The sequence below is a fragment of the Engraulis encrasicolus genome, chromosome 24 (assembly GCF_034702125.1).
Source record: "Engraulis encrasicolus isolate BLACKSEA-1 chromosome 24, IST_EnEncr_1.0, whole genome shotgun sequence".
NCBI classification, from domain to species: domain Eukaryota; kingdom Metazoa; phylum Chordata; class Actinopteri; order Clupeiformes; family Engraulidae; genus Engraulis; species Engraulis encrasicolus.
Window position 1 is genome coordinate 42,060,695 of NC_085880.1, and position 21,407 is coordinate 42,082,101.

General features: G+C 45.0%; 1 protein-coding gene across 1 annotated transcript in view; it reads left to right on the forward strand.

Annotated features, from left to right (window-relative positions):
* Positions 1-465: 465 nt before the first annotated feature.
* Positions 466-21,407, forward strand: part of cnnm2a (cyclin and CBS domain divalent metal cation transport mediator 2a) — a 28,134-nt gene continuing 7,192 nt past the window's right edge. The window contains exons 1-3 of the mRNA XM_063191162.1: positions 466-2,154; positions 18,951-19,094; positions 19,539-19,676. Coding sequence (XP_063047232.1) covers positions 639-2,154; positions 18,951-19,094; positions 19,539-19,676 — 1,798 coding nt within the window. The 5' untranslated portion in view covers positions 466-638. The remainder of the gene's footprint in view (positions 2,155-18,950; positions 19,095-19,538; positions 19,677-21,407) is intronic.

Consider the following 21,407-nt stretch of genomic DNA (forward strand, 5'->3'; position numbering starts at 1 on the left):
CTATGTCCATACTGTCTTAAGTCCATGTATAAGTACTGTCTATGTCTATACTGTCTATGTCCTTACCTTAATTAGTCTATGTCTGTATGGGAAAGCAAGAAATGTAATTTCAAATTCTTTGTATGACCAGTGCATGTAAAGAAATTGACAATAAAACCTACTTGACTTGAAAAACCTACTTACCGTACACATTAATATGCCAGTCACCGCTGTATAGAACATCTGTCTTTAACCCTTGACAGCTGTTCGCTCATTGAAGGGTTTGGATTGGATGCCACTCACCACTCCTACTTCCTAAGACCTCCCACCCTTGCCACAGATTGGCCCTCAATAAACCCATCCACTCCATTCAAGAGGATGTGGCGTTCCTTTGCATGTTTATTTTGAGTTGCCATTTGTCCAAGGAAACCATTAGACACACCTTCCTGTATGTAAACCGCACCATTGGACTTCTCGGTTGTCCATCACTGGGCATCTGGAATAACACGAGTATTCACTCAGTCCGCGCCGAACGTGTAGCCACGGGAGAGGGTGAGTTATGGCAGTTTTAACGTTTGACGTTGGACAGGCCGTCGCGAAGATGAAGGCGAACTCCGATTCACTCTGACTTCACGCTCCCCCTTTTCATTCAGTAAAACATGCCCACTGTCAACATGGCAGGGCAGTCGACTGCAGTGCCCTCTACTAATATGGCGGCGCTTAGCCCGGCTAGATCATTGACTGTTATTTTCTTAATTGTCAGCGGCTATCTGGTAAGCTCTGCAAATGGAAAGGAGGGGACCGATGAGACTGTCATCATAGGTATTCGGCTGGAGAATTCGGACGAGATATCCTTTATGGATGAAGGCTTTTTGCGCGTAAGCGAGCGCTCGCGTGTCAAGTTGAGGGTCTATGGGCAAAACATTAACAACGAGACGTGGTCCAAGATTGCTTTCACTGAACACAAGCAAACAAGTGTCCCGAACGACGCGGACAACCCTTCAGGATTGAGTGTGCAGAACCAAGGGGATGCGTCGGGTGGCCAGCCATGCGGCATCCGCTCGTCTGACATAATTATTTTGCAACACGTGACGGTGGATAGAAAAACATCGGGCTTGATAGAGATAGACGTGAAGCCCCTCCGGAAAACAGAGAAGAGTAAAGTTTACTACCTTTGCATTGCCACCGCCCCTGCTGGACGGCCTAGACCTCCAGGTGGGTCCACAGACGCGCGGTCTCCTGAGAACGCTTGGGTATACCACGAGGGCCAGGACACTAAGGTGCTGGTGGTGGAGGAGAAGAAGTTCCTCTTGCCTTTCTGGCTCCAGGTGATCTTCATCGGGATGTTACTGTGCCTCTCGGGGATGTTTAGTGGGTTGAACTTGGGCCTCATGGCCTTGGACCCCATGGAGCTGAGAATTGTCCAAAACTGTGGCACGGAGAAGGAACGAAAGTACGCGAAGAAGATCGAACCCGTGCGAAGTCAAGGCAACTATTTATTATGTTCCCTGCTATTGGGGAACGTCCTAGTGAACACAACATTGACTATTTTGCTGGACGACATTGCTGGCTCGGGTTTGATCGCCGTGGTCGTGTCCACTATCGGCATTGTCATTTTTGGTGAAATTGTGCCTCAAGCCATCTGTTCGCGGCACGGCCTTGCAGTGGGAGCAAACACAATTTTCCTGACCAAATTTTTCATGATCCTCACCTTTCCTGCGTCCTACCCGGTGAGTAAACTTCTGGACCGTGTGCTTGGGCAAGAAATTGGCACGGTGTACAATCGAGAGAAACTCTTGGAGATGCTCAGAGTGACCGACCCCTACAACGACTTGGTGAAAGAGGAGCTCAATATCATCCAGGGCGCCCTGGAACTAAGGACCAAAACGGTGGAGGATGTCATGACCCCGCTGAGGGATTGTTTCATGATAGCCGCGGACGCCATCCTCGATTTCAGCACCATGTCCAACATCATGGAGAGCGGCTACACCCGCATCCCCGTGTTCGAAGGGGAGAGGTGCAACATTGTGGATCTGCTGTTCGTCAAAGACCTGGCCTTCGTGGACCCGGACGACTGCACGCCGCTGAAGACCATCACAAAGTTCTACAGCCACCCGCTGCACTTTGTCTTCAACGACACCAAGTTGGATGCCATGCTGGAGGAGTTTAAGAAGGGTAAGGTTGTAACATGTTGATAAAGTATTCAAGTCATGTAATAACATGCAAGTTCCTCTGTTATTACCTGGACTATAATTTCTGTCTTGTTCTTCAAATAGTTTTTTTAATACGTGTTACTTCTTACTACTTTGCACCATGTTGATAATCAATTGACTCATCTTAAACCAAATGGAGTAAATAGACAACTTGGTCCACTCAACTCAACCTGTCTAAAAGCGTTCTCATGTCATCCATGGGTTATGTCCCAATGCGCTTGATATTACTGTGTAACGAACACACTTGCCAGCCTATTGTAATCTCCTTGGCCAAGACATGATATGTTAAAAAACATTTTACGGCCTAACTTATAGTCTACAGTATAGTCTCTCAGTCAACACAATGACCTCTGGCTTAAGCCTCAGCTGCCAGCATTGAGAGCATCATCACAGCACCAGGTAACTGAGCAGTGAGAGTTTGGGCCATGCCTCAGTATGGAGAAGCTGGACCTGCAGGGGCGTAGCCAGAGAGAGTAGAGAGAGAGAGGTTCCATTGGCCCATTGTTTCCTGGTTCTATTATGGCCCCCCTTAGGCAGACCTAGGCAGACCTAAGGACTGTTCTATTCATTGTAGGAGCATTATGACACGCCCCTTTAGGCAGACCGGAACCTGGTCATGTTAGGTGCCCATAGAAACCTATTATGTTGGCATATCTCTATAGAATATCTCTGGCGTAGCAGCAAATTCTGGGCCCTATGTGCAATCAGCTCCAGTGGACCCCCCAGCCATATATCTACATAAATTGGACTGTGTGTGGGCCCCCTTTTTACATGGGGCCCTGGTGACTCAGTTACACTTTACATCCCTGAACGACACCCCTGTGGACCTGGGCTAGTTTGCCTTAAAGTTTACTCGAAATTAACACCCGCAAACTGGCCAAATGACTGGTAGTGAGTGTAGGTTTGGCTAGTTAGATGAACATCTACTAGGCAAATTTGGTTAGTGATGGAAAAGGTTAATTTATAGCCCGTGTGTGTGTGTGTGTGTGTGTGTGTGTGTGTGTGTGTGTGTGTGTGTGTGTGTGTGTGTCTGTGTGTGTGTGTTTGTGTGTGTGTTAAGTTCACAGACGTAGCACTTGTGTATCGATGCAAAACTGTCTGCATCGCTGCAAAATTGAGCACAAACACAAAAACTCAGTGAAATATTTACAGGCCCTGCTGCTTACAGCTCTCCCTTTAACTGCAGCAGATGCACTTATGTCGTTTTTTCCCCCCCAGATATTTTTAGGGCTTTTTATGCCTTTATTTGTGATGGGATAGTGAGAGAGGGACAGGAAGGAGAGAGAGAGTCTGGGAAGGACTGTCAAATGACCAGGACGCAATTGACTCCAGGACGCAATTGACTCCATGTCGCCGGCGAAGTGACCCAGTACCCGAGTCACCCATGTTATTTTTCAGTTTTGACTTTACCAAGTGTTCCTGAATCTGAGACCTGAGGCATAGGTGTCGGAAAGGGGGATGTAGTGGTGCATTTGCATCCACACTTCTGGGCTCCCTAAATGAGGCTTTTTCTCAACTTTTACTGCAGACAAATGAGTGGAGTGCAGTAGCAGTAGCATTGTTAAGAAATAAAGAATGAAGGGGGAAAAAACGCACCACCACTTTAAAACTCATTCTGGCGCCCTTGACCGTGTGGGTACCAGTTGGATTATGTTTCCCTCTTTCCCCCGTCTTTGAGGAAAAAGCTGCACTGCACTGATGCTCCAATAATAAGCTTCACATTTAGTTAATCCATGCAACGTTGCTTTCCACCCTGGGGACGCAACGGGACCTTTAATAGTCTTTGAAAAGACTTAGCTACCATAGCACTACAATGGCACGACATTAGTTACGACTTTTGTCATTGCCATTCTAGTATAACAAGGGCTGTGAGTTTAACATGCCTGATGAAGATTGAGGGGATCGAACCATTACATTCCTTTTTTTAACTAAATCAAGTTTACCTGTGGATTTGAAGTGCAGTGTGCAGATCAAACATATTCTCTATGTCTGCCACTTCTTGTAGCACCTGTGGGAATAACTTCTCCACCTTTACCCTCTCCTCCTTCTCTTACCCCTGCCTACTGTATACGCCTCTCATCATTATTCCTACCACATCCCTCCAGACACACAGACACACACACACACACACACACACACACACACACACACACACACACACACACACACACACACACACACACACACACACACATTACTGGGTGTGTAGTAAATAAAGGCGCCCTCTCCTCCTCGGCTCCTCCAAACAGACTGCAGACTGGGCGTGTCTCTCTCTCCACCTGCTGTACAGGGCCACCGCTAGACATAAACAGACAGGGCTGGCTGGCCTGGGGGAGAAATAGGGCCCAGGCACGTTTGTCTTAAAGGCCCTCCCCCCCTCATAAGTAGCGGTGCAGAGCTGACTCACCCTCATGGGCCCCTATTTTCAGAAATGTCAAAAATAATTCAATAATAATAATACAAAATGATATATATATCAGATATATATATATATATATATATATATATATATATATATATATATATGTATATATATTTCTGAAAATAGGGGCCCATGAGGGTGCAGGGCCCACTGGGAAATGCCTGGTATGCCAGATGGCCAGTTCAGCCCTGTAAGCAGTGTACGCAGAGTGCTTAGGGCACCAACCACTTTGCTACCAAAATCGTGTTCTCTTAAATTGAGATTGACCTAAAAACGTCACCAAAAAAATATTGAATTGCATTACAATACATACATTCATTAGTTAGTAGATTATTTTTATTATTGTTTTTATTTAATTATGAGGGGGGCCTCCAAAACCTCAGCTGCGACTCTGCTGCTGTAACGAACGAGGTACCATTAGGCCTCTTCGGGCTAGGCTGGTCCGGGCAGCCATCATTTCTCTTGGCTCTCCCATTTTTTATACATATACAATGCATCAGTGGTCTCCAATTATTTTTCTCCAAGGGCCAAATTATGTAGAGCAAGCGAGGCTGCTGGCCAAACCAACGCCCCAATCCAATGAGAAACAAGTTAGATGTCTGGACAGAGAACAGATTTTTGCTTTTCCATTTTCCCTTCTTGTCAATGTCTGTTATGAGACTGTTGGAAGGTAGGAGTATTGTTGCGCTCTAGATGTTGCAAAAATTAACTAGGTGCGTGGACCCAAAAGAAGTAGAATATAAACGTAGGAGCAGGTTCGCACACTAAACAAGACACAAAGGTCAAGCACAAGGAGTTTTTTTATTAGAGCAGGGTAGAGCAGACGTTTCAGGCTGTTGCCATCATCAGTGCTCTCAGTGCTCGCGAGCACTGAGAGCACTGATGATGGCAACAGCCTGAAACGTCTGCTCTACCCTGCTCTAATAAAAAAACTCCTTGTGCTTGACCTTTGTGTCTTGTTTAGTGTGCGAACCTGCTCCTACGTTTATGTTATGAGACTGTTAGCATAAGATCTAACTCTTTGTGAATACTTTGGAGAGGTATGACCCACTGAAGTTGTGGTGTTTGTGTTCATGTTTTCATTTGTTCTTGTTCTGACTTCATGGCGGGCTAAATGTTTGCCATGCCTGGGCCGGATTTGGCCCGCATGCCTTTGTATGGAGACCAAGGCAGTGTAGAACGTCATCACAGAGCTGCAGGGCTGTGGCACTCGTGTGGACACACGAGCAACCAGCTGTCACATCAAATTAAGAGCTGTGTCTTTTTCCAAACAGCTCATTGCCATTGCATTCCACATGTATCTATCCACACCTACTCCCTATAATAATAGCCAGAGTTTGACCCATCTCCCTATTTTTTACACACGGGTCATTGACGTTATTTAGTAGCCTAGTAGCCATTATGGTGATGCAACCACAGCTAATGCCACTAGTGCACGGATTAAATGATTACATTCGTTTAGAGCTATATTCATTAAGAGCTATATTCATTGGTTGTATATTAATAATCGATTATTCATTTGTCCATGGGCATTAGCTGCAGTTTTACCACCTGACGTCTACTACTAAAAACATCAATGACCTGCGGTAATGACCTCCGGTAATGTTTGCGTGCTTCACTTCTCATGGGTGCAACTTGAACAGGTCAGTTACACCACATTCACAATTTAAACAGTGTCAGGCCCAGACATGAATGAAAATATACATTTTAAAGTGAAAATGTCTGCATGCTCAGGTTCCTTTTTTCAGAATGTTTAATCAATCAATCAATCAATCAATCAATCAATCAATCAATCAAAATTACTTACGTATATAGCACATTATCATATATAATTGTCATTCAATGTAGTAATGATTAGCGCTTTGTTGCTTTAGTGTCTAAGCTGTGCTTCAGCGCACACAAACAACATCTCCTTGTGTGTCCAGCCTTTACATTTTAACCCCTTAAGACATAGCATTATTAATTAGCTGTTACCAGAATGGCAATGACCAAGTCTTAATTTATAACTAAAGGCCCTGTGCACTGTCATAGTAGGGTAGTACTATAGTAGTTAACTGTCAATGTCTATTACAGCGTGCCTCAGGAGGTACAGCGTGCATCAAGGGGCTACAGTGAAAATATCGGCACACTCTGGTTCTTAATCAATCAATCAATCAAAATGACTTATATTGCACATTATCATATATAATTGTCATTCAATGTGCTAAAGAGTAGCGCTTTGTTGCTTTAGTGTCTAAGCTGTGCTTCAGCGCACACAAACAACATCTCCTTGTGTGTCCAGCCTTTGCTTCAGGGCACCAACACACATCTCTTCAGTGAGTGTAACCAGCACCAGCAGCACAGACAGGAGCAACTTTCCCCAAATCAAATCAGCAATCTCCTATTGCGATTAATGATGAAGTAATGCATGAGTCACCAGCCATAAAACCCAACGTGCATTTATGGAGCTGGCAATCACCGGATCGTCCCTGAAGGCCACAACATGACACGAGTCGACGTGGCCTTGCCTCCTCCTATAACGGAGACATAAATCCTGATGAGAATTGTCGGGTTCTCTGGTCTCCTTCTGAGGGCCACTAAATCACCTGCGGCTAGGGCTGTAACGATATTGTATCAAACCGCGAAATCATGATATGCAGTCACGATACTGTAGTGCGGTGCAAGATGGCAGTATTCTGATATGCACTTTCAAAGTTTTATTACCCTTCAGTCCAGAAACAACTAAATGATATGATATGATAGTGCTTCCAAGCATCATCATTATTATTTGTAAACTTTAAAAAAAATATTAGTGGCCTCTCATTAACTCATTCTACCTATAAACGATCATAGATTTTATTTATGATTTAATTGTATAATGTTGGCAAATGTGAAAAAACTCAAATTAATTCATTTAAAAACAGACATTTAAAAAAAACGTGGGGTGTATCAAACTTTAGGTCAAAGATCGTGATACGGACCGAATCGTGAGTTGAGTGCATCATTAGAGCCACTACCTGTGGTTCTATTCTGTCTGTGGCCCATGTCTGTCTGTCTGTTGCCGTGACGAGGGGATGCAGCGGTGTCCTTGTGTCTAGGAGGCTGCCACACGGAGTGCGACAATGAATGGCCTAGTTAGTCATCAAAGTCCCATTTCAAAACAAAAGGATGAACTGGTTGAAACCACGACTCCCTCGTGACCGAGTGTGCTGCAGGTCTGTGAGTTACACTGCTTTCCTCCCTTATGATGAGGGTGTACTCCCTTGGTCTCGAAGCAAAGGCCCGCGGGCCAAATCCGGCCCGGGCATGGCAAACATTTGGCCTGCCATGAGGTTAGAACAAATGAAAACATAAATGTGTGTGATTTTCGATCAATAAAACTTCAGTGAGTCTGATCTCACCAAAGCATTCACGGAGAGTTAGATCTTATGACAACAGTCTCGTAACAGACATTGACAAGAACAGAAAACAGAAAAGCGAAAATCTGTTCTCTGTCCAGACATCTAACTTGTTTCTCAGTGGGTTGGGGCGTTGGTTTGGCCCACAGCCTCACTTTCTCTACATAGTTTGGCCCTTGGAGAAAAATAATTGGAGACCACTGATTTATCGTATTGTATGTATCAAAAAATGGGAGGGCCAAGAGAAATGATGGCTGCCCGTCCCTTATTGGAATCAGCCATGAACTGTAGGTATCTTGTTGCACAAGTGTACAAACACACAGTAAAATAGAGGTGTCAGTGTTTCAGAGTAAAATTCGGATCCAGATCCAGAGTATTTACTATTCGTACTATTTACAACTCTGTGAGAGTCAAATTACTACTCTATGGTGGAGTCAAAAGTGGAGTAAAAGTCTGTAGGTACACAATAATAATTGAAATAGAAGAGTAAAATTAACTCTGAAATGTTTACACAAGTTTTGAGTTGGACAAAATGTAATCTGAAACTTCTACTCTTTAAGAGTCATATATTAACACTAGTATTTTTTTTACTGTGTATACCCACCCTAGAATAAGCTCCCGAAAATTACAAAGAAACAACATGCTGCTACTGAGATTTAGGGGCGAAGAATCCTGATGTGGCATGTTTTTACATGCTTTTTTATGTGCCATGCTTTATCGATCAGACAGCACAGCAGAAAGAGACAAGGGCTTTCACATGAATCACATGATGGATTAGTCTCTATCATCATCAGAGCACCGTAGGATACTGTCAGTACAGTTGTCTCAAAAGGTAGCCTACCATTCAGGTCCTTACTGATTTTAGTGTCCCATAAAATTGTTCTATCCAAATGGGCTGCAATATCCCGGTCTGGTGCCTGAAATTAGACACGGGACACAAGGCTACTTTTAACATTTGCCAGTACATCGTTACTATAAGACATTATTACTATAAGCAGATTGTTTTTGGTCTTTTGTTTTTTTGTTTGTTTGTTTTTTTTTCTTTTTTTCCCCTGAAAAAGTTGCAAAAACTGGAAAATGATGACTTCCTATTACATTAGGCATACTAGTAGAGTAGTCGTAGAGATACTTTGGATTCCCAAGAAAATGAAGGATTTTCTTTGTGTGGCATATAGGTGGTGGTATCACTTTAGCTGTTTATTTTCTTCTGTCGATGCCTGTTTGTTGACACCCGTTTTTGTCCATGGTGCTGATTGGCCCAGCACGAAGGCAGTTCCTGCGGAACGCTCAGCTCCATAAATGGGCCAACATTCCACCAGCTGTGGCACAACAGGAAATGGACTTAAAACAGATTTGGACAACAATTGATACGAGGCCGTTTTACAGTGCGAGGCGCGAGTCCGTCCACAAAAGGGCTCTTCTTAGAATCCCCCCACCCCCCACCCTAGATCGACCTCTGAAAAAAAGGGGTCCAACTGTGATTGTGTTGCAATAACGTCAGAGGTGTTTACTACAAACAAGCTGGGTTTTTAGGCAGATCCCTAAAACGTGACATCATCCATGGAGTATAAACAGAGGTGTCAAAAGTAAAAGTTAAAAAAAAACACAGGTAACTTATCTGAGTAACCAGTAGAACCGTGTACTTGTCTTGTGATCAGTTGACTCTGCACAAGTTTGTGCTGGGTTCTTGTTTTTAGTGTTTTTCAGTGAAAACACAGATACTATCTCACTAAGTACAATGAATGGAGTAAATGATGTACCAGCCATGTAATGTCATATGCTAGTGTTGTACTTACACCACGAATTTACTTTTACTTTTGACACTTGTGGGTAGGCCTATGACAGCCCATTGTGTTGATGTACAGTGTCAGCATTATGATAACTTGTGGTAGACCTCCCATTTACTGTAGGTCATTCACCTTTTTTCTCTGTTTCTCCATTTGTTCACACACAGTAAAAAAAAATAATGCAACGTTAATGCAGTGTTAATTCAACACTCTAGAATGTGTTAAATCGACCCTCTAAGAGTTTAACTAACTCTGCATTTTTTCACTGTGCATTCATCTATTAAGCAATGGAACCAGAGCAGGGAAGCATACAGCACATTGCATTGTGTATCAACCTTGACTTTAAAGAGACACACTTGGCCACGTACCACTGTCACCTTGGATTGTTCCAGTTTGAAATATTCCTCCTAATTTTACCCTGCACCACATTTGACTGATAGAACTAGATAATTACACAAGCATCAGACATCAAACATCAGACACCCACAACACAGTCACTACACAAGCCACACAGACACACAGACACACACACACACACACACACACACACACACACACACACACACACACACACACACACACACACACATACACACATAGAGACACACACACACACACACACACACACACACACACACACACACACACACACACACACACACACACACACACACAAATAAATGCCCCTGCAGAGGAGTTTACAGTACACACCTTCCCCAGTGTGATGTTGTTTTGTATTAGGCAGCCTCATCATCGGCCCCTGGGCTGGCCTGTGCTTTTGCGATGCGATGGGGCCAGTGTTGCCAGATTGGGCGGTTACCTGCCTAGCTGCCTGGCTACTTGGGATGGCAGTGTGCGAGTGAAAACTGGAAAGATTGTCCATTTGGCGTTTTTTTCTGCCGTTTGGTGCCCATAGAAACCAATGCAATTTTTTTAAATCGGGCGGAATTTAGCACATTTTGTTGGTTTTTGAGAACCTTTTGGGCGGGATTTGATCAGACACATCTGGCAGCACTGGATGGGGCTAGCTAGAGTATTATCACTTGGTCCAATGTGATGATGTTTTGTAAGGGAGCCTCGACAGCCCCTGGCCTGGCCTGTGCTTTTGCGATGAGTAGTTAGGCTAGTATTATCACTTGTTATGTAAACTGGCGAGCGCCGAGGCAGCCAGGCCCATATTTTGGCTTCCCCGCCGTGTTTATAGAGCGATGTCCAACCCGTCCCCCCCGTTCCCCCCCACCCAGGAATGAGAGGCATTCGCGTGGGCTCGGAATGCCCTAATCCCCTTAAGCGGTGGCTGGGCTTCACAGGGTTAATGGCCGTTTGTGCGGAGAAAGCCACGCCATTAACCCCCATTTTGACACGAGTCACGTCATGTACAAACTCAACGATGGGACTGTTTTCACACCCCATCCAGGGGCTGACATGCTGTCAAGGGAAGGGATTAGGGGTCTTGTGTTGTGGTCGAACTCGGTCGTCCTAAAAATAACATGTGCGTACCTTATTATGATAGCCGCATTATGGCATGTTGTTTACCTTTTGGAAGTGCGGATCGGTTGGGCCACACATTTGGCTATATATGAATCGTGCGCCACAGCACAAAGATTCAGACCAAATTTGGATGAAGTTCCTCCAAACACTGGTAACCATACTGGTGCTAAAGTTTAACATTGGGACCTGTTCATTATAACACATGTTGATTCACATGCTTTCATTTGTCTGAGACCTTTACTTGTGCATTGGCTTGATTCATTGAAACCTGGGGTGGTGTCCATAACTACTGTGTTACAAAGTTTGTAGATGATTTACCTCTACCTCAGTGTTAGTTTAACCTGGTTTACCTCAGAAGAATCAGAATACTGTACCTCGGAACTGACTTCAGGCCAGTTCAAGTCAAGTCAAGTCAGCTTTTATTGACACTTTCTTCATATGCACAAGTCATACAAGAAAATGAAATTACATTTTCTCTCTATACCATGCCAGGACATAGACATACTATACAAGACTGACATTTTACAGACTGACATAAAGTGCAAGACAGAACAGGTAACAGTGATGGACTGGTAACAATAAGTGGTCAATAATGAATACAGTACAAATGAACATTTAACATTTCACAAACTCTATGTGATTCTGTCTCTGTGTTCCACAAACCTCTGTGTCTCTGTTCCTTTTGTGTCTGTCTGTGTGTCTTGAGTACAGTAAAACAGCCAGACGTGAGTTTGGGGCTAAAATGCTGTGCAGTAGGTCACACACTATTTTGGAGATTTCAGCAGGCGACTTAGCTTATTCTGGCTTTTTGAGGCTTTGTGTCGGCGCTAATTGTTTTCATTGTGGCATTAATAAGGATTTGCACAGCTTTTTAGCAGCTACGCTGGCGTTTAAAGGCCGTTAATTGCTATTGACACGTCTCAGGGGTGGAACTGATTTCTGGTTTCTTATTTTAGACACAACTTCTACTGTGGGATCATGTGTTTTGTTATTGTTTTCATTTCTTTCCCGCTCTGCTATCATTTCAACTCGTAGTGTTGTGATAGTGTGAGAGGGCCAAACATCAGCAGTCTGAGGTGGCCAGGGCCGGATTAAGACTGCCTAGGGCCCCTAGGCTACAGGTTGCTCCCCAGGGGCCCCCCTGAAGGCAGATTTATTGACAAATTGACATAGACATAATTCCGAGCTAGGAATTGAGGATAACATGTCTACCAGCTTCACTCAACACGACTGATTATTTGTTCTAACTTTGCATCCTTTCAAAATTCTGTAATTTTTCACTGGTGGCCAACCAGGCCCCCCCTTGGCAGGTGGGGCCCTTTATGCTGCAGCCATATCTAGCCTGTCTATGGGGGCTCCTTGGCAGGCGGGGGCCCTAGGCTGCAGCCATATCTAGCCTGTGCGTTAATCCGACCCTGAAGGTGGCAGAGCTGTGGGAATCGTGAGTGGGAGACAGAGCTGATGCTGCTGTCCTCAGTGGGAGTACTGTTGTGGGGCGTAGTAGCCACCGGCACCTGCTGCACAACAACACCTTTCTCCTCTCTCGCTACGCTGTGGCTCCCATCTTCACTATCTCTCCCATTCCTCTCATTCTCCTCTCATTCTCTTGTTCTGTCTGAAAGAAGCATGTGTGGTGTGGATGGCCTGAACTAGCCAGGCCGCGCCCTCCTAGTCAGTCCAGGAGCAATACAAACATCGTTTCTGAGCTCCGGAAAAATCGGGAACTCCTCCCACTTTGCCGGGAAGCCAACAACCAGTAGCAAATCAATGGAGGCGGGTCAACCATGTCGTTTGGGAAATGTTAATTGTTGTGCTCTTGGTCAGACCAAGTCTCGAAGAGATTTGAAAGTCGATGATAATCAGACTAGGCCTGAGCAGCATTTGAAATAATCAGCAAGCAAATGATCCTCAGAAAATATATGACTGGATCAGCTGTGGGCCCAAATCATGTGCATCCAAACATACTGTAGTGGGAGGCATCTGTTGCACACTGGAGAACAACACTGCGTGGTATAATGCTGTTTTTATAATGAGCGTATTGATTTTATAGCACGTTGAGCCATACCTAAAGACAGAATAGCTTATTTTTAGCACCTAACCTTTCCTTACCTGAATAGCTGCACGCTAACTGCATAGGAAGTGTCAGTAAAGTGTAATGTATTAGAACTTCAGAGCAGCTTAATTCATTTTCGGCAAGTAAGTGAAGTGAACAAGAGAGGTTTGAATTGTTTGTTATTGTATTGTACTTTTGCATTAGATGATGATGCAGCAGAAATGGACCAGGCAGATACCAAATACTCCGTTCCTTTAAGCTTGGAAAGAAGTAGCCCATATTTAACTTGGATCGGGGGGCGAATGTCATTGCGACTAAACCCTTTAGAGGCTGCGGGCTCCCGTATTTGAAAAGGACCAGACGCGCTTCCCATATATATTTATTTATTGCATTGAAAAGTACTCTCGGAGAGCATCACTGAAGGAACAGCCACCCACAGTTTCCAAGGACTATTTATAGAGAAATTCCACTATGGAAACAATCTAAGAAAAAAACCCACTATTCCATAAATAAGTGGGAATGGAGAGAGAGAGAGAGAGAGATAGAGAGAGAGAGAGAGGGAGAGAGAGAGAGAGAGAGAGAGAAAGATTCACTGCAAGACACTGTTTGTTTGAGTGTGTGTGTGAGAGAGAGATATATATAGAGAGAGAGATTCACTGCAAGACACACTGTTTGTTTGTGTGTGTGTGTGTTTGTGTGTGAGAGAGAGAGAGAGAGAGAGAGAGAGAGAGAGAGTAACAGAGAGGGCGGCGGAGGATATATCTGTGTTTGTCTGCAAGGCTAGTGGGCATCTTACCTAAGAGGACTAAGTTGAACTCAGCAGCTCTCTCTCAGCTGTAACAGTTGGTTCTCTAATTGTGTGCAAATGCTGTGTGCAGTGCAGTGGAGTGTAGCTCAGCTCCCTGTACTGTGTGTTCAAAAGCCGCATAGTTCAGGCCTTTTTACATGGGCAACACACAACCAGCCGTCCCCTTTCCGCTCAGGCCCACATCCTCTCGGCTTCATTGAAACACTGCTAAAAAGCATAAAGGACTCTTACAATCCCCTACAAAATAGGCGCTTTGTGCTTCGATTTTTTGATATGCCAAGTCCAGCATCCACATCTCATAATTGAAGTAGTGTACTACCACCCTACAGAAAAACAACCCTACAAAAGTTAAAACTCGAGAAATAATTTAGCTAAAAAATAAAAAAGTGTCATATTTCAGCTGACCCGAGCGTGCCAAGTTCGCGAGGCTTTTAAGCAAACATGACTTACATGGCTGTCTGGCTGCGTGTGTCGGCCAAGGAAGTATGAATGGGGGACGATGTATGTTTTTCCTACTTCATCGTTGGCATTCCTGCTGCGTTTCTGGAGAGATAGTTTTTGTGGGAAAGTATGAAAGTATGGCTGACCTGCCTGGTCATTGGCCATTCCTTCGAGTCATGTCAGGGGTCCTACCAGAGCAGAGCGGGCTGGGGACCAGGGTTGCCAGATGAGGCTGATGATTTCCAGCCCAAAAATGCTCAAAACCCGTCTGGAAGCACTAAATCCCGTCCAATTCTATTGATTTCTATGGCCAAAAAGTGCTGAAAAGTTTTTATTCTTTAAATTATTATTTTTTCCCGCAGACAGCCATCCCAAGCAGCCCAATTGGGCGGGAAACCACCCAATCTGGCAACACTGCTGGGGACTACGATACGCACGGTCGGCCCCTAGACTGCCGTTGAGTTGACGTAAACATCTGTCTTCACGTTAGGGTTCAAAAAGGTGTTTACACAGCTGTCAGAAAGGCATAAGTCTTCTACCATTCAAGAATGTGAAGTGTGTGTGTGTGCGTGCGCATGTGTGAGTGTCTGACTGTGAGTGCATGTGTGTGTGTGTGTGTGTGTGTGTGTGTCATTCATAAGAACTGACTGAAGCATGGTGGAGGAACAACCTTTGACACAGCGAGGGCGTTCTCCAGGCTCCCAGATGACAGAGAGGCAGAGAGTGACTCCATAGTCTGGCACTCTACTAATGCCACACTGTTGTTGCCCACATTGGGTACTGCACCCAGGGGTGTCCTATATGGGGGTAAAGTCAAGTGGCAGAGTTACCAGGGCCCCATCATATGCAGGGGGCCCGCACAGTGTCTGATTTATATAAATATATCCAGATCTCTAAATTAACACTATACAACCGACCATATGCTGGTAGAAAAGAAAGCTTACTAGCCACTTTGACTGATAGTGAGTATATGTTTGGCTACAATTAATATCTACTAGCCAAATTTGGCTAATGATGAACAAAGGCGTGGATATATCCAGAGTTGTATAAAGTACAAGTAAAAGTGCTCTTACAGATGTAATTACAATACTAGTAGTATGAAACTACAAAGTTGAAAGCATGTAATATCATATCACAAGTGTTGTAATTACATCTGTAAGAGTACTTGTACTTCTACTTTATGCAACTCTGGATATATCGCTGGGGGGGTGTCCATTGGAGCTGATTGTACATAAGGCCCACAATTTGCTGCTATGTGCGCCCCTGCCTGCATGACGTCCCCAAAGCGTGGGCCGCCACGGCCTCTGGAGACCACCTTGGGCTCTCCTCTCCTCTCCTCTCCGCGTAGTCCTAGGAAACCTTTGATGTGAACACAAGTGGAAGAATGACTCCGGAAACCAGGGGGCAGTGGAACAGAAGACTCCTTATGAGTTAACACACACACACACACACACACACACACACACACACACACACACACACACACACACACACACACACACACACACACACACACACACACACACACACAGGAAAAATAGAATATTTGTTAGAGCCGATTCAACAAAAAAGCTTTTGTAAGTTATAAATCATCAAGCTCTTGTGATTTCAATGCATAAACTGTAAGCCCTATCTCAAAAACGAATATCAGTCAGGACTCAGAAAAGGTTTGGTGATTGTTCAGAAACACATTTCGAAGATGATACCATATGTAGATGTTCATGTTAACCTTTAAGAGTGTACCGTCACACCGGTGTGACAGGAATGTTCGGACAGTGAAAGTTCTATAGAATTCTGGGCGTCATTCAATACAATATGGAATTGTAGAATCTTGCATTGTTATAGAACGCATTCTTTTTATAGAATGCTCAAAAACCCACACTCTTAAAGGTTAGACACTGCCCCTGTTATAAGGTTGTTCCAGAAGGCCAACGTCAAAGTCGAGATGGATAAGACACTCTGTATGGTCATTGTGGTGTACTATGTCAAGTAAGGTAGTGGACATCCAAGATGCATAACAGGTGCAGGACAAAAGGTGAGACAACTAGGACAATAAAGGAGGAATGTCCGCACACTCGCTCCCATTTTTTAATTTATTTTTTATTTTACTAAGTGAACATTTCGAGCAGTGTGCTCTTCATCAGACTAGTGTAGTACTATGGAAATACAAATAAGTTCAACCAGTATCAGGGCCGCTGACAGCTTGGGCTGGGCCCAGGACAAAGTTCTCTTAAAGGGCCCCCCACCCAATACATTCAGTGCAATGACGACCCAATTATGGGCCCCACATCTCCCTGGGCCCGGGACAACTGACTCCTTGGTCCCCCCTTGTCGACTTCCCTGACTAAAGTGAAAGCTCATTGGGAAACTCCAACTCCCATTGTCATTGTGACACAGCACTCCACAGCACACAAGTGCACACAAGTGCACACTGCACACAACGAAATTGCATTTATGCCTCACCCGTGCAAGGGGGCAGCCCCATGGGGAACAGTGCGGTGGGACGGTACCATGCTCAGGGTACCTCAGTCATGGAGGAGGATGGGGAGAGCACTGGTTGATTACTCCCCCCACCAACCTGGCGGGTCGGGAGTCGAACCGGCAACCTCTGGGATGCAAGTCTGACGCCCTAACCGCTCACCCATGACTGATGACTAGTAATGTTACAAGAGACACCTAACTAGTCATTCAACACTGGAGATGCCACGTCATGAGGCAACATTTGTGGAACTCACAAAAATGCAAAGAAAAGTCGAGATGCAATAAAAAGAAATCCTTGCAAAATATAATCAATAAACATAGCAAAAACATTACAATATATTGCAACAGCATTGGAATATATAGCAAAACATTAGAATATATACATGTATATGGCTGTATATTAGAACATCCTGTGACTTGATCACAAATGATCTTTCTTTTTTTTGTTTTGTTCTGGGCACCATGAGGCTAACCATGATTTACAGAGCTTGTCAACATGAGTTTGTTTCCTTGCGGATCGTTCTCTGAGGACATCAGGTCACACCGCTGTCACTTCGGTGAGAGAGAGGGCGAGCGACAGGGAGAGAGAGAGAGAGAGAGAGAGAGAGAGAGAGAGAGAGAGAGAGAGATGCGTCCGGAACGCAATGGAAACTTCATTTCAGGGGTCTAATATTAGCTCCATGTTTCTGGAAAATTCCTTTGAAATGATCACTAGCTGAGAAACAGGAAAAGGAATTTTCTTTAACGTTTCGGGGCTGACAGTGCCGACGAGCAGGAATCTTTTTTTTCTCTCTCTCTGTCTTTCTTTTTTTCTTTCTTTCCGTCTTGCTTTCCTCCCTCCCTTTTTCCAAAGCTGCTTATTGCGGGGGTCCTGGGAACTCCGATGTGGAAGCATGGGAGATTTGTAAAGAAAACGCCACAAAGATGGCTGTAGTCTCAGAAGCTCACATTGACTCTCACTTGGTCAACGGTAGGGCACTGGGTTACTACACCGGCAACCCGGGTTCGATTCCGGTCCGGGTCCTTTGCCGACCCTTCTCCGTCTCTCTCTCCCTACTCGCTTCCTGTCACCACCTTCACTGTCCTGTCATAAATAAAGTAAAAAAGACTAAAAAAGAAAAAGAAAACGTGGCAAAGATGGCAGTGGGCTCAGTAGCTCATATGACTCACTCTTGGTCATGTTATACAGTACGCTAACAGTGTTGTGTGGACTTGATATGGGCACATCACTGCAGTCAGTAATCAGTGCCAAGGTTTCAGGGTCAGAAAATGTGTGTGTCACATGACTGTGAAGATTCTTATTCACTTAGGTCATCTTAGTCACAAGACTTTTGTTTTGTGACCACCTAAATACAGTAGCTGTTGAAAAAGTTGAAAAGCTGTTGAATTTTTGGATGCCATACTGTGGCGCTAATGGTAGGGCACTGTACCATGCGGCCAACCCAGGTTCGATTCCCGGCCCGGACCCTTTTCCAGCCCTTCCCCATCTCTTCCTCCTAACTCTAGTGCTTGGCCTACCAGGTACACTGTCCAGAGATAAACACTGTATGATTCAGACTTCATAAATACTGTAGAACTGAACTGAAGATTCTCAGAAATGTCTTCAAGCTCTACAACAGAAACCTTTTGACTATTGACTATGAGGGCTGTGTACTCGACCTTATATTCAAAGAAAGTGCTACCCAGTGAAGTGCAAAACGTTTTCGGTCCTTCAGACCATCATCAGTGCCTTCATTGGATTACTTTGTGGAACCTACACACCCTCCCAGCTACACACCTAAAGGCGCGACACCCATTTGGAGTAAATACTTGACCTTGTATGCCATGACATATTTGATGATTCCCTGTGTGTGTGTGTGTGTGTGTGTGCTTGCGTGTGCGTCTGTGTGCTTTTGCAGGTAAGTCCCACCTGGCCATAGTGCAGCGTGTGAATAACGAGGGCGAGGGCGACCCCTTCTACGAGGTGCTGGGCATCGTCACCCTGGAGGACGTCATCGAGGAAATCATCAAGTCCGAGATCCTGGACGAGACCGACCTCTACAGTGAGTACGCGCACACACACACACGCGCACGCACGCACGCATGCACACACACACACACACACTACCACCCCCCCCACACACACACGCACGCACGCACGCACACACACACACACACACACACACACACACACAGTAACACTAACTTACCTCTACAGTGAGTCTTCCCAATGGAGTCAGACGGAAAAATGCTAAATGTTGTCACGTTATATTAGTGTTTATGTTAGTGTTATATTAGCGTTAGAGAGCCCTTGTGGGGGTGTTGAGAAGGAGACAGCTGAGAGGGGGGCACTCAGTTGTAAACTAGTATTGCTAAAGCAGTAGGGCTGGCTGTGCCTGCGCGCCTTTCAGCCTCGGTTCAAGTGAAATACTACATGAGGCGCACCTTGTAGTCTATTACCTGGGCTCTCACAAAACCGTAAATGTGTGTGTGTTTCTCCTTCTCAGCGGACAACAAGACGAAGAAGAGGATCGTCCACCGCGAGCGTAAGAACGACTTCTCGGCCTTCAAGCCGGTGGAGAGCGAGCTGAAGATGAAGATCACGCCACAGCTGCTGCTGGCCACCCTGCGTTTCCTAGCAACAGGTATGTTTACCAAAGTTCTTCCTGCATAAGTTACGTCAGTCAGCCGCCATCTTGTTGATGCGTTCAGGGTGCTATTTCGCGATTAGTGTGACAGATCTGAGAGTCAGTGGGAAAAATGAATGGGGAAACTGAGTACAGGACGGGAGGGAACCCAGCGGTTGTGAAAACCATACTATAAGACTGCTTGGTTGTGGCATGCGAGTCAAAATAAAGCTTTTTAAGCCACTTTTCTCACATTATTTTGACACTGCGCAGGCGCAGTAGTTCCATAACGGCACGAGAGGGACAGCTTTTCACAACTGAGCATGCGCAACAATTCGCATGCGCCGATGCAGCTAGATGATTGGATGAATAGCAATGCAGCTCAGCAGGCAGTTGGTTCTTGTTGCCAGAAAGGCGGGAGATGTGCGGGTAGACGCCATATTTTGCGTTACGAATCTTCACCGTTAATTGCTATGGACACTTACGATTCTGACATATCTCCCCCTCCTAAAAAAAATCTCTGTGTATACTACATACATGTCCTAGCAACAGATACTGTTTGTATAAAGTACACATGCCCTAGCAACTGGTACATATAGAACACACATGTCCTAGCAACAAGTATGTATGCTACATGCATGTCATGGCAACAGACTTGTATAATACAGGTATGTACGTCCGCTTACTGCTGCTTGCTGCCATAGCTGCTGATGCAGTGGCCACCTGGCTGGCTGGAGCACAGCAAAGGGAATAAAGCATTTAATTCAACACTTGAAGAGTTGATATAACGTCTTCTAGAGTAGGGTTCCTCAATGGGGGCTCTACATCCCACCCGGGGGCGGTAGGCAGTCTTTGGGGTCGCTGAGAGGGGTGGGACTTACAGAAGCTGCAAATGGGGGGAAATCGTGAATGTGATTTTTTTATTTCTTTTTTTTTTTGGGGGGGGGGGGGGTGCAGTCTAATGACAAGGACAAGGGGGCTTATGATGAGGTCAAGGGGGAGTCCATTCAGAAAAAGGTTGAGATCCACTGATATAGAACACACATGCCCTAGCAACAGACCTGTATACAGTAGTACAGGCATGTCCTAGCAACAGGTACATATAGAAGGGGGGCGTTAGCAGTCTTATGACAAGGACAAGGAGGGCGTTCACAGGCTTATGATGATGAGGTCAAGGGGGTGTTCAAAAAAAAAGGTTGAGAGCCACTGTGACTGTTCTAGTGTATTTTATCCCAAAGTTTTCCCTAAATGTTGACTTAACACTTCTTTTTTTACTGTGATGGATGAATTGCTGTCTGCTGGCTGTGTGTGAAAAATTCTGATACAAGTAACTCCAACGTGTGAGCTGCTTCCCTCCCAGAGTCTAGAACAGCTTCCTCCTCTCCTGTCTCCTCTGTCTTGCACTGCCTGAGCCTGCCTCCCTCTATCTCTCCTTCTCCCTTGCACGCTCTCTCTCTCTCTCTCTCTCTCTCTCTCTCTCTCTCTCTCTCTCTCTCTCTCTCTCTCTCTCTCTCTCTCTCTCTCTCGTCTATCAGCTTCTGACTGAGTGGTTATGCATCTCCATATACTCAAATAGAATAGGCCTTGAGGGCAAATCTAATCATCTAAACAACCTTTTGTTTTGTTTACTCACCTTGGCCTCCTGATTGGACTGGCCTTGTATACAGTATAATCTTATTTGCTTTTGATTCATATTCGAGCAGGCCTCGAGGAAAATGGGAATGGGCACAAAATGCACTGTGGAGTGAA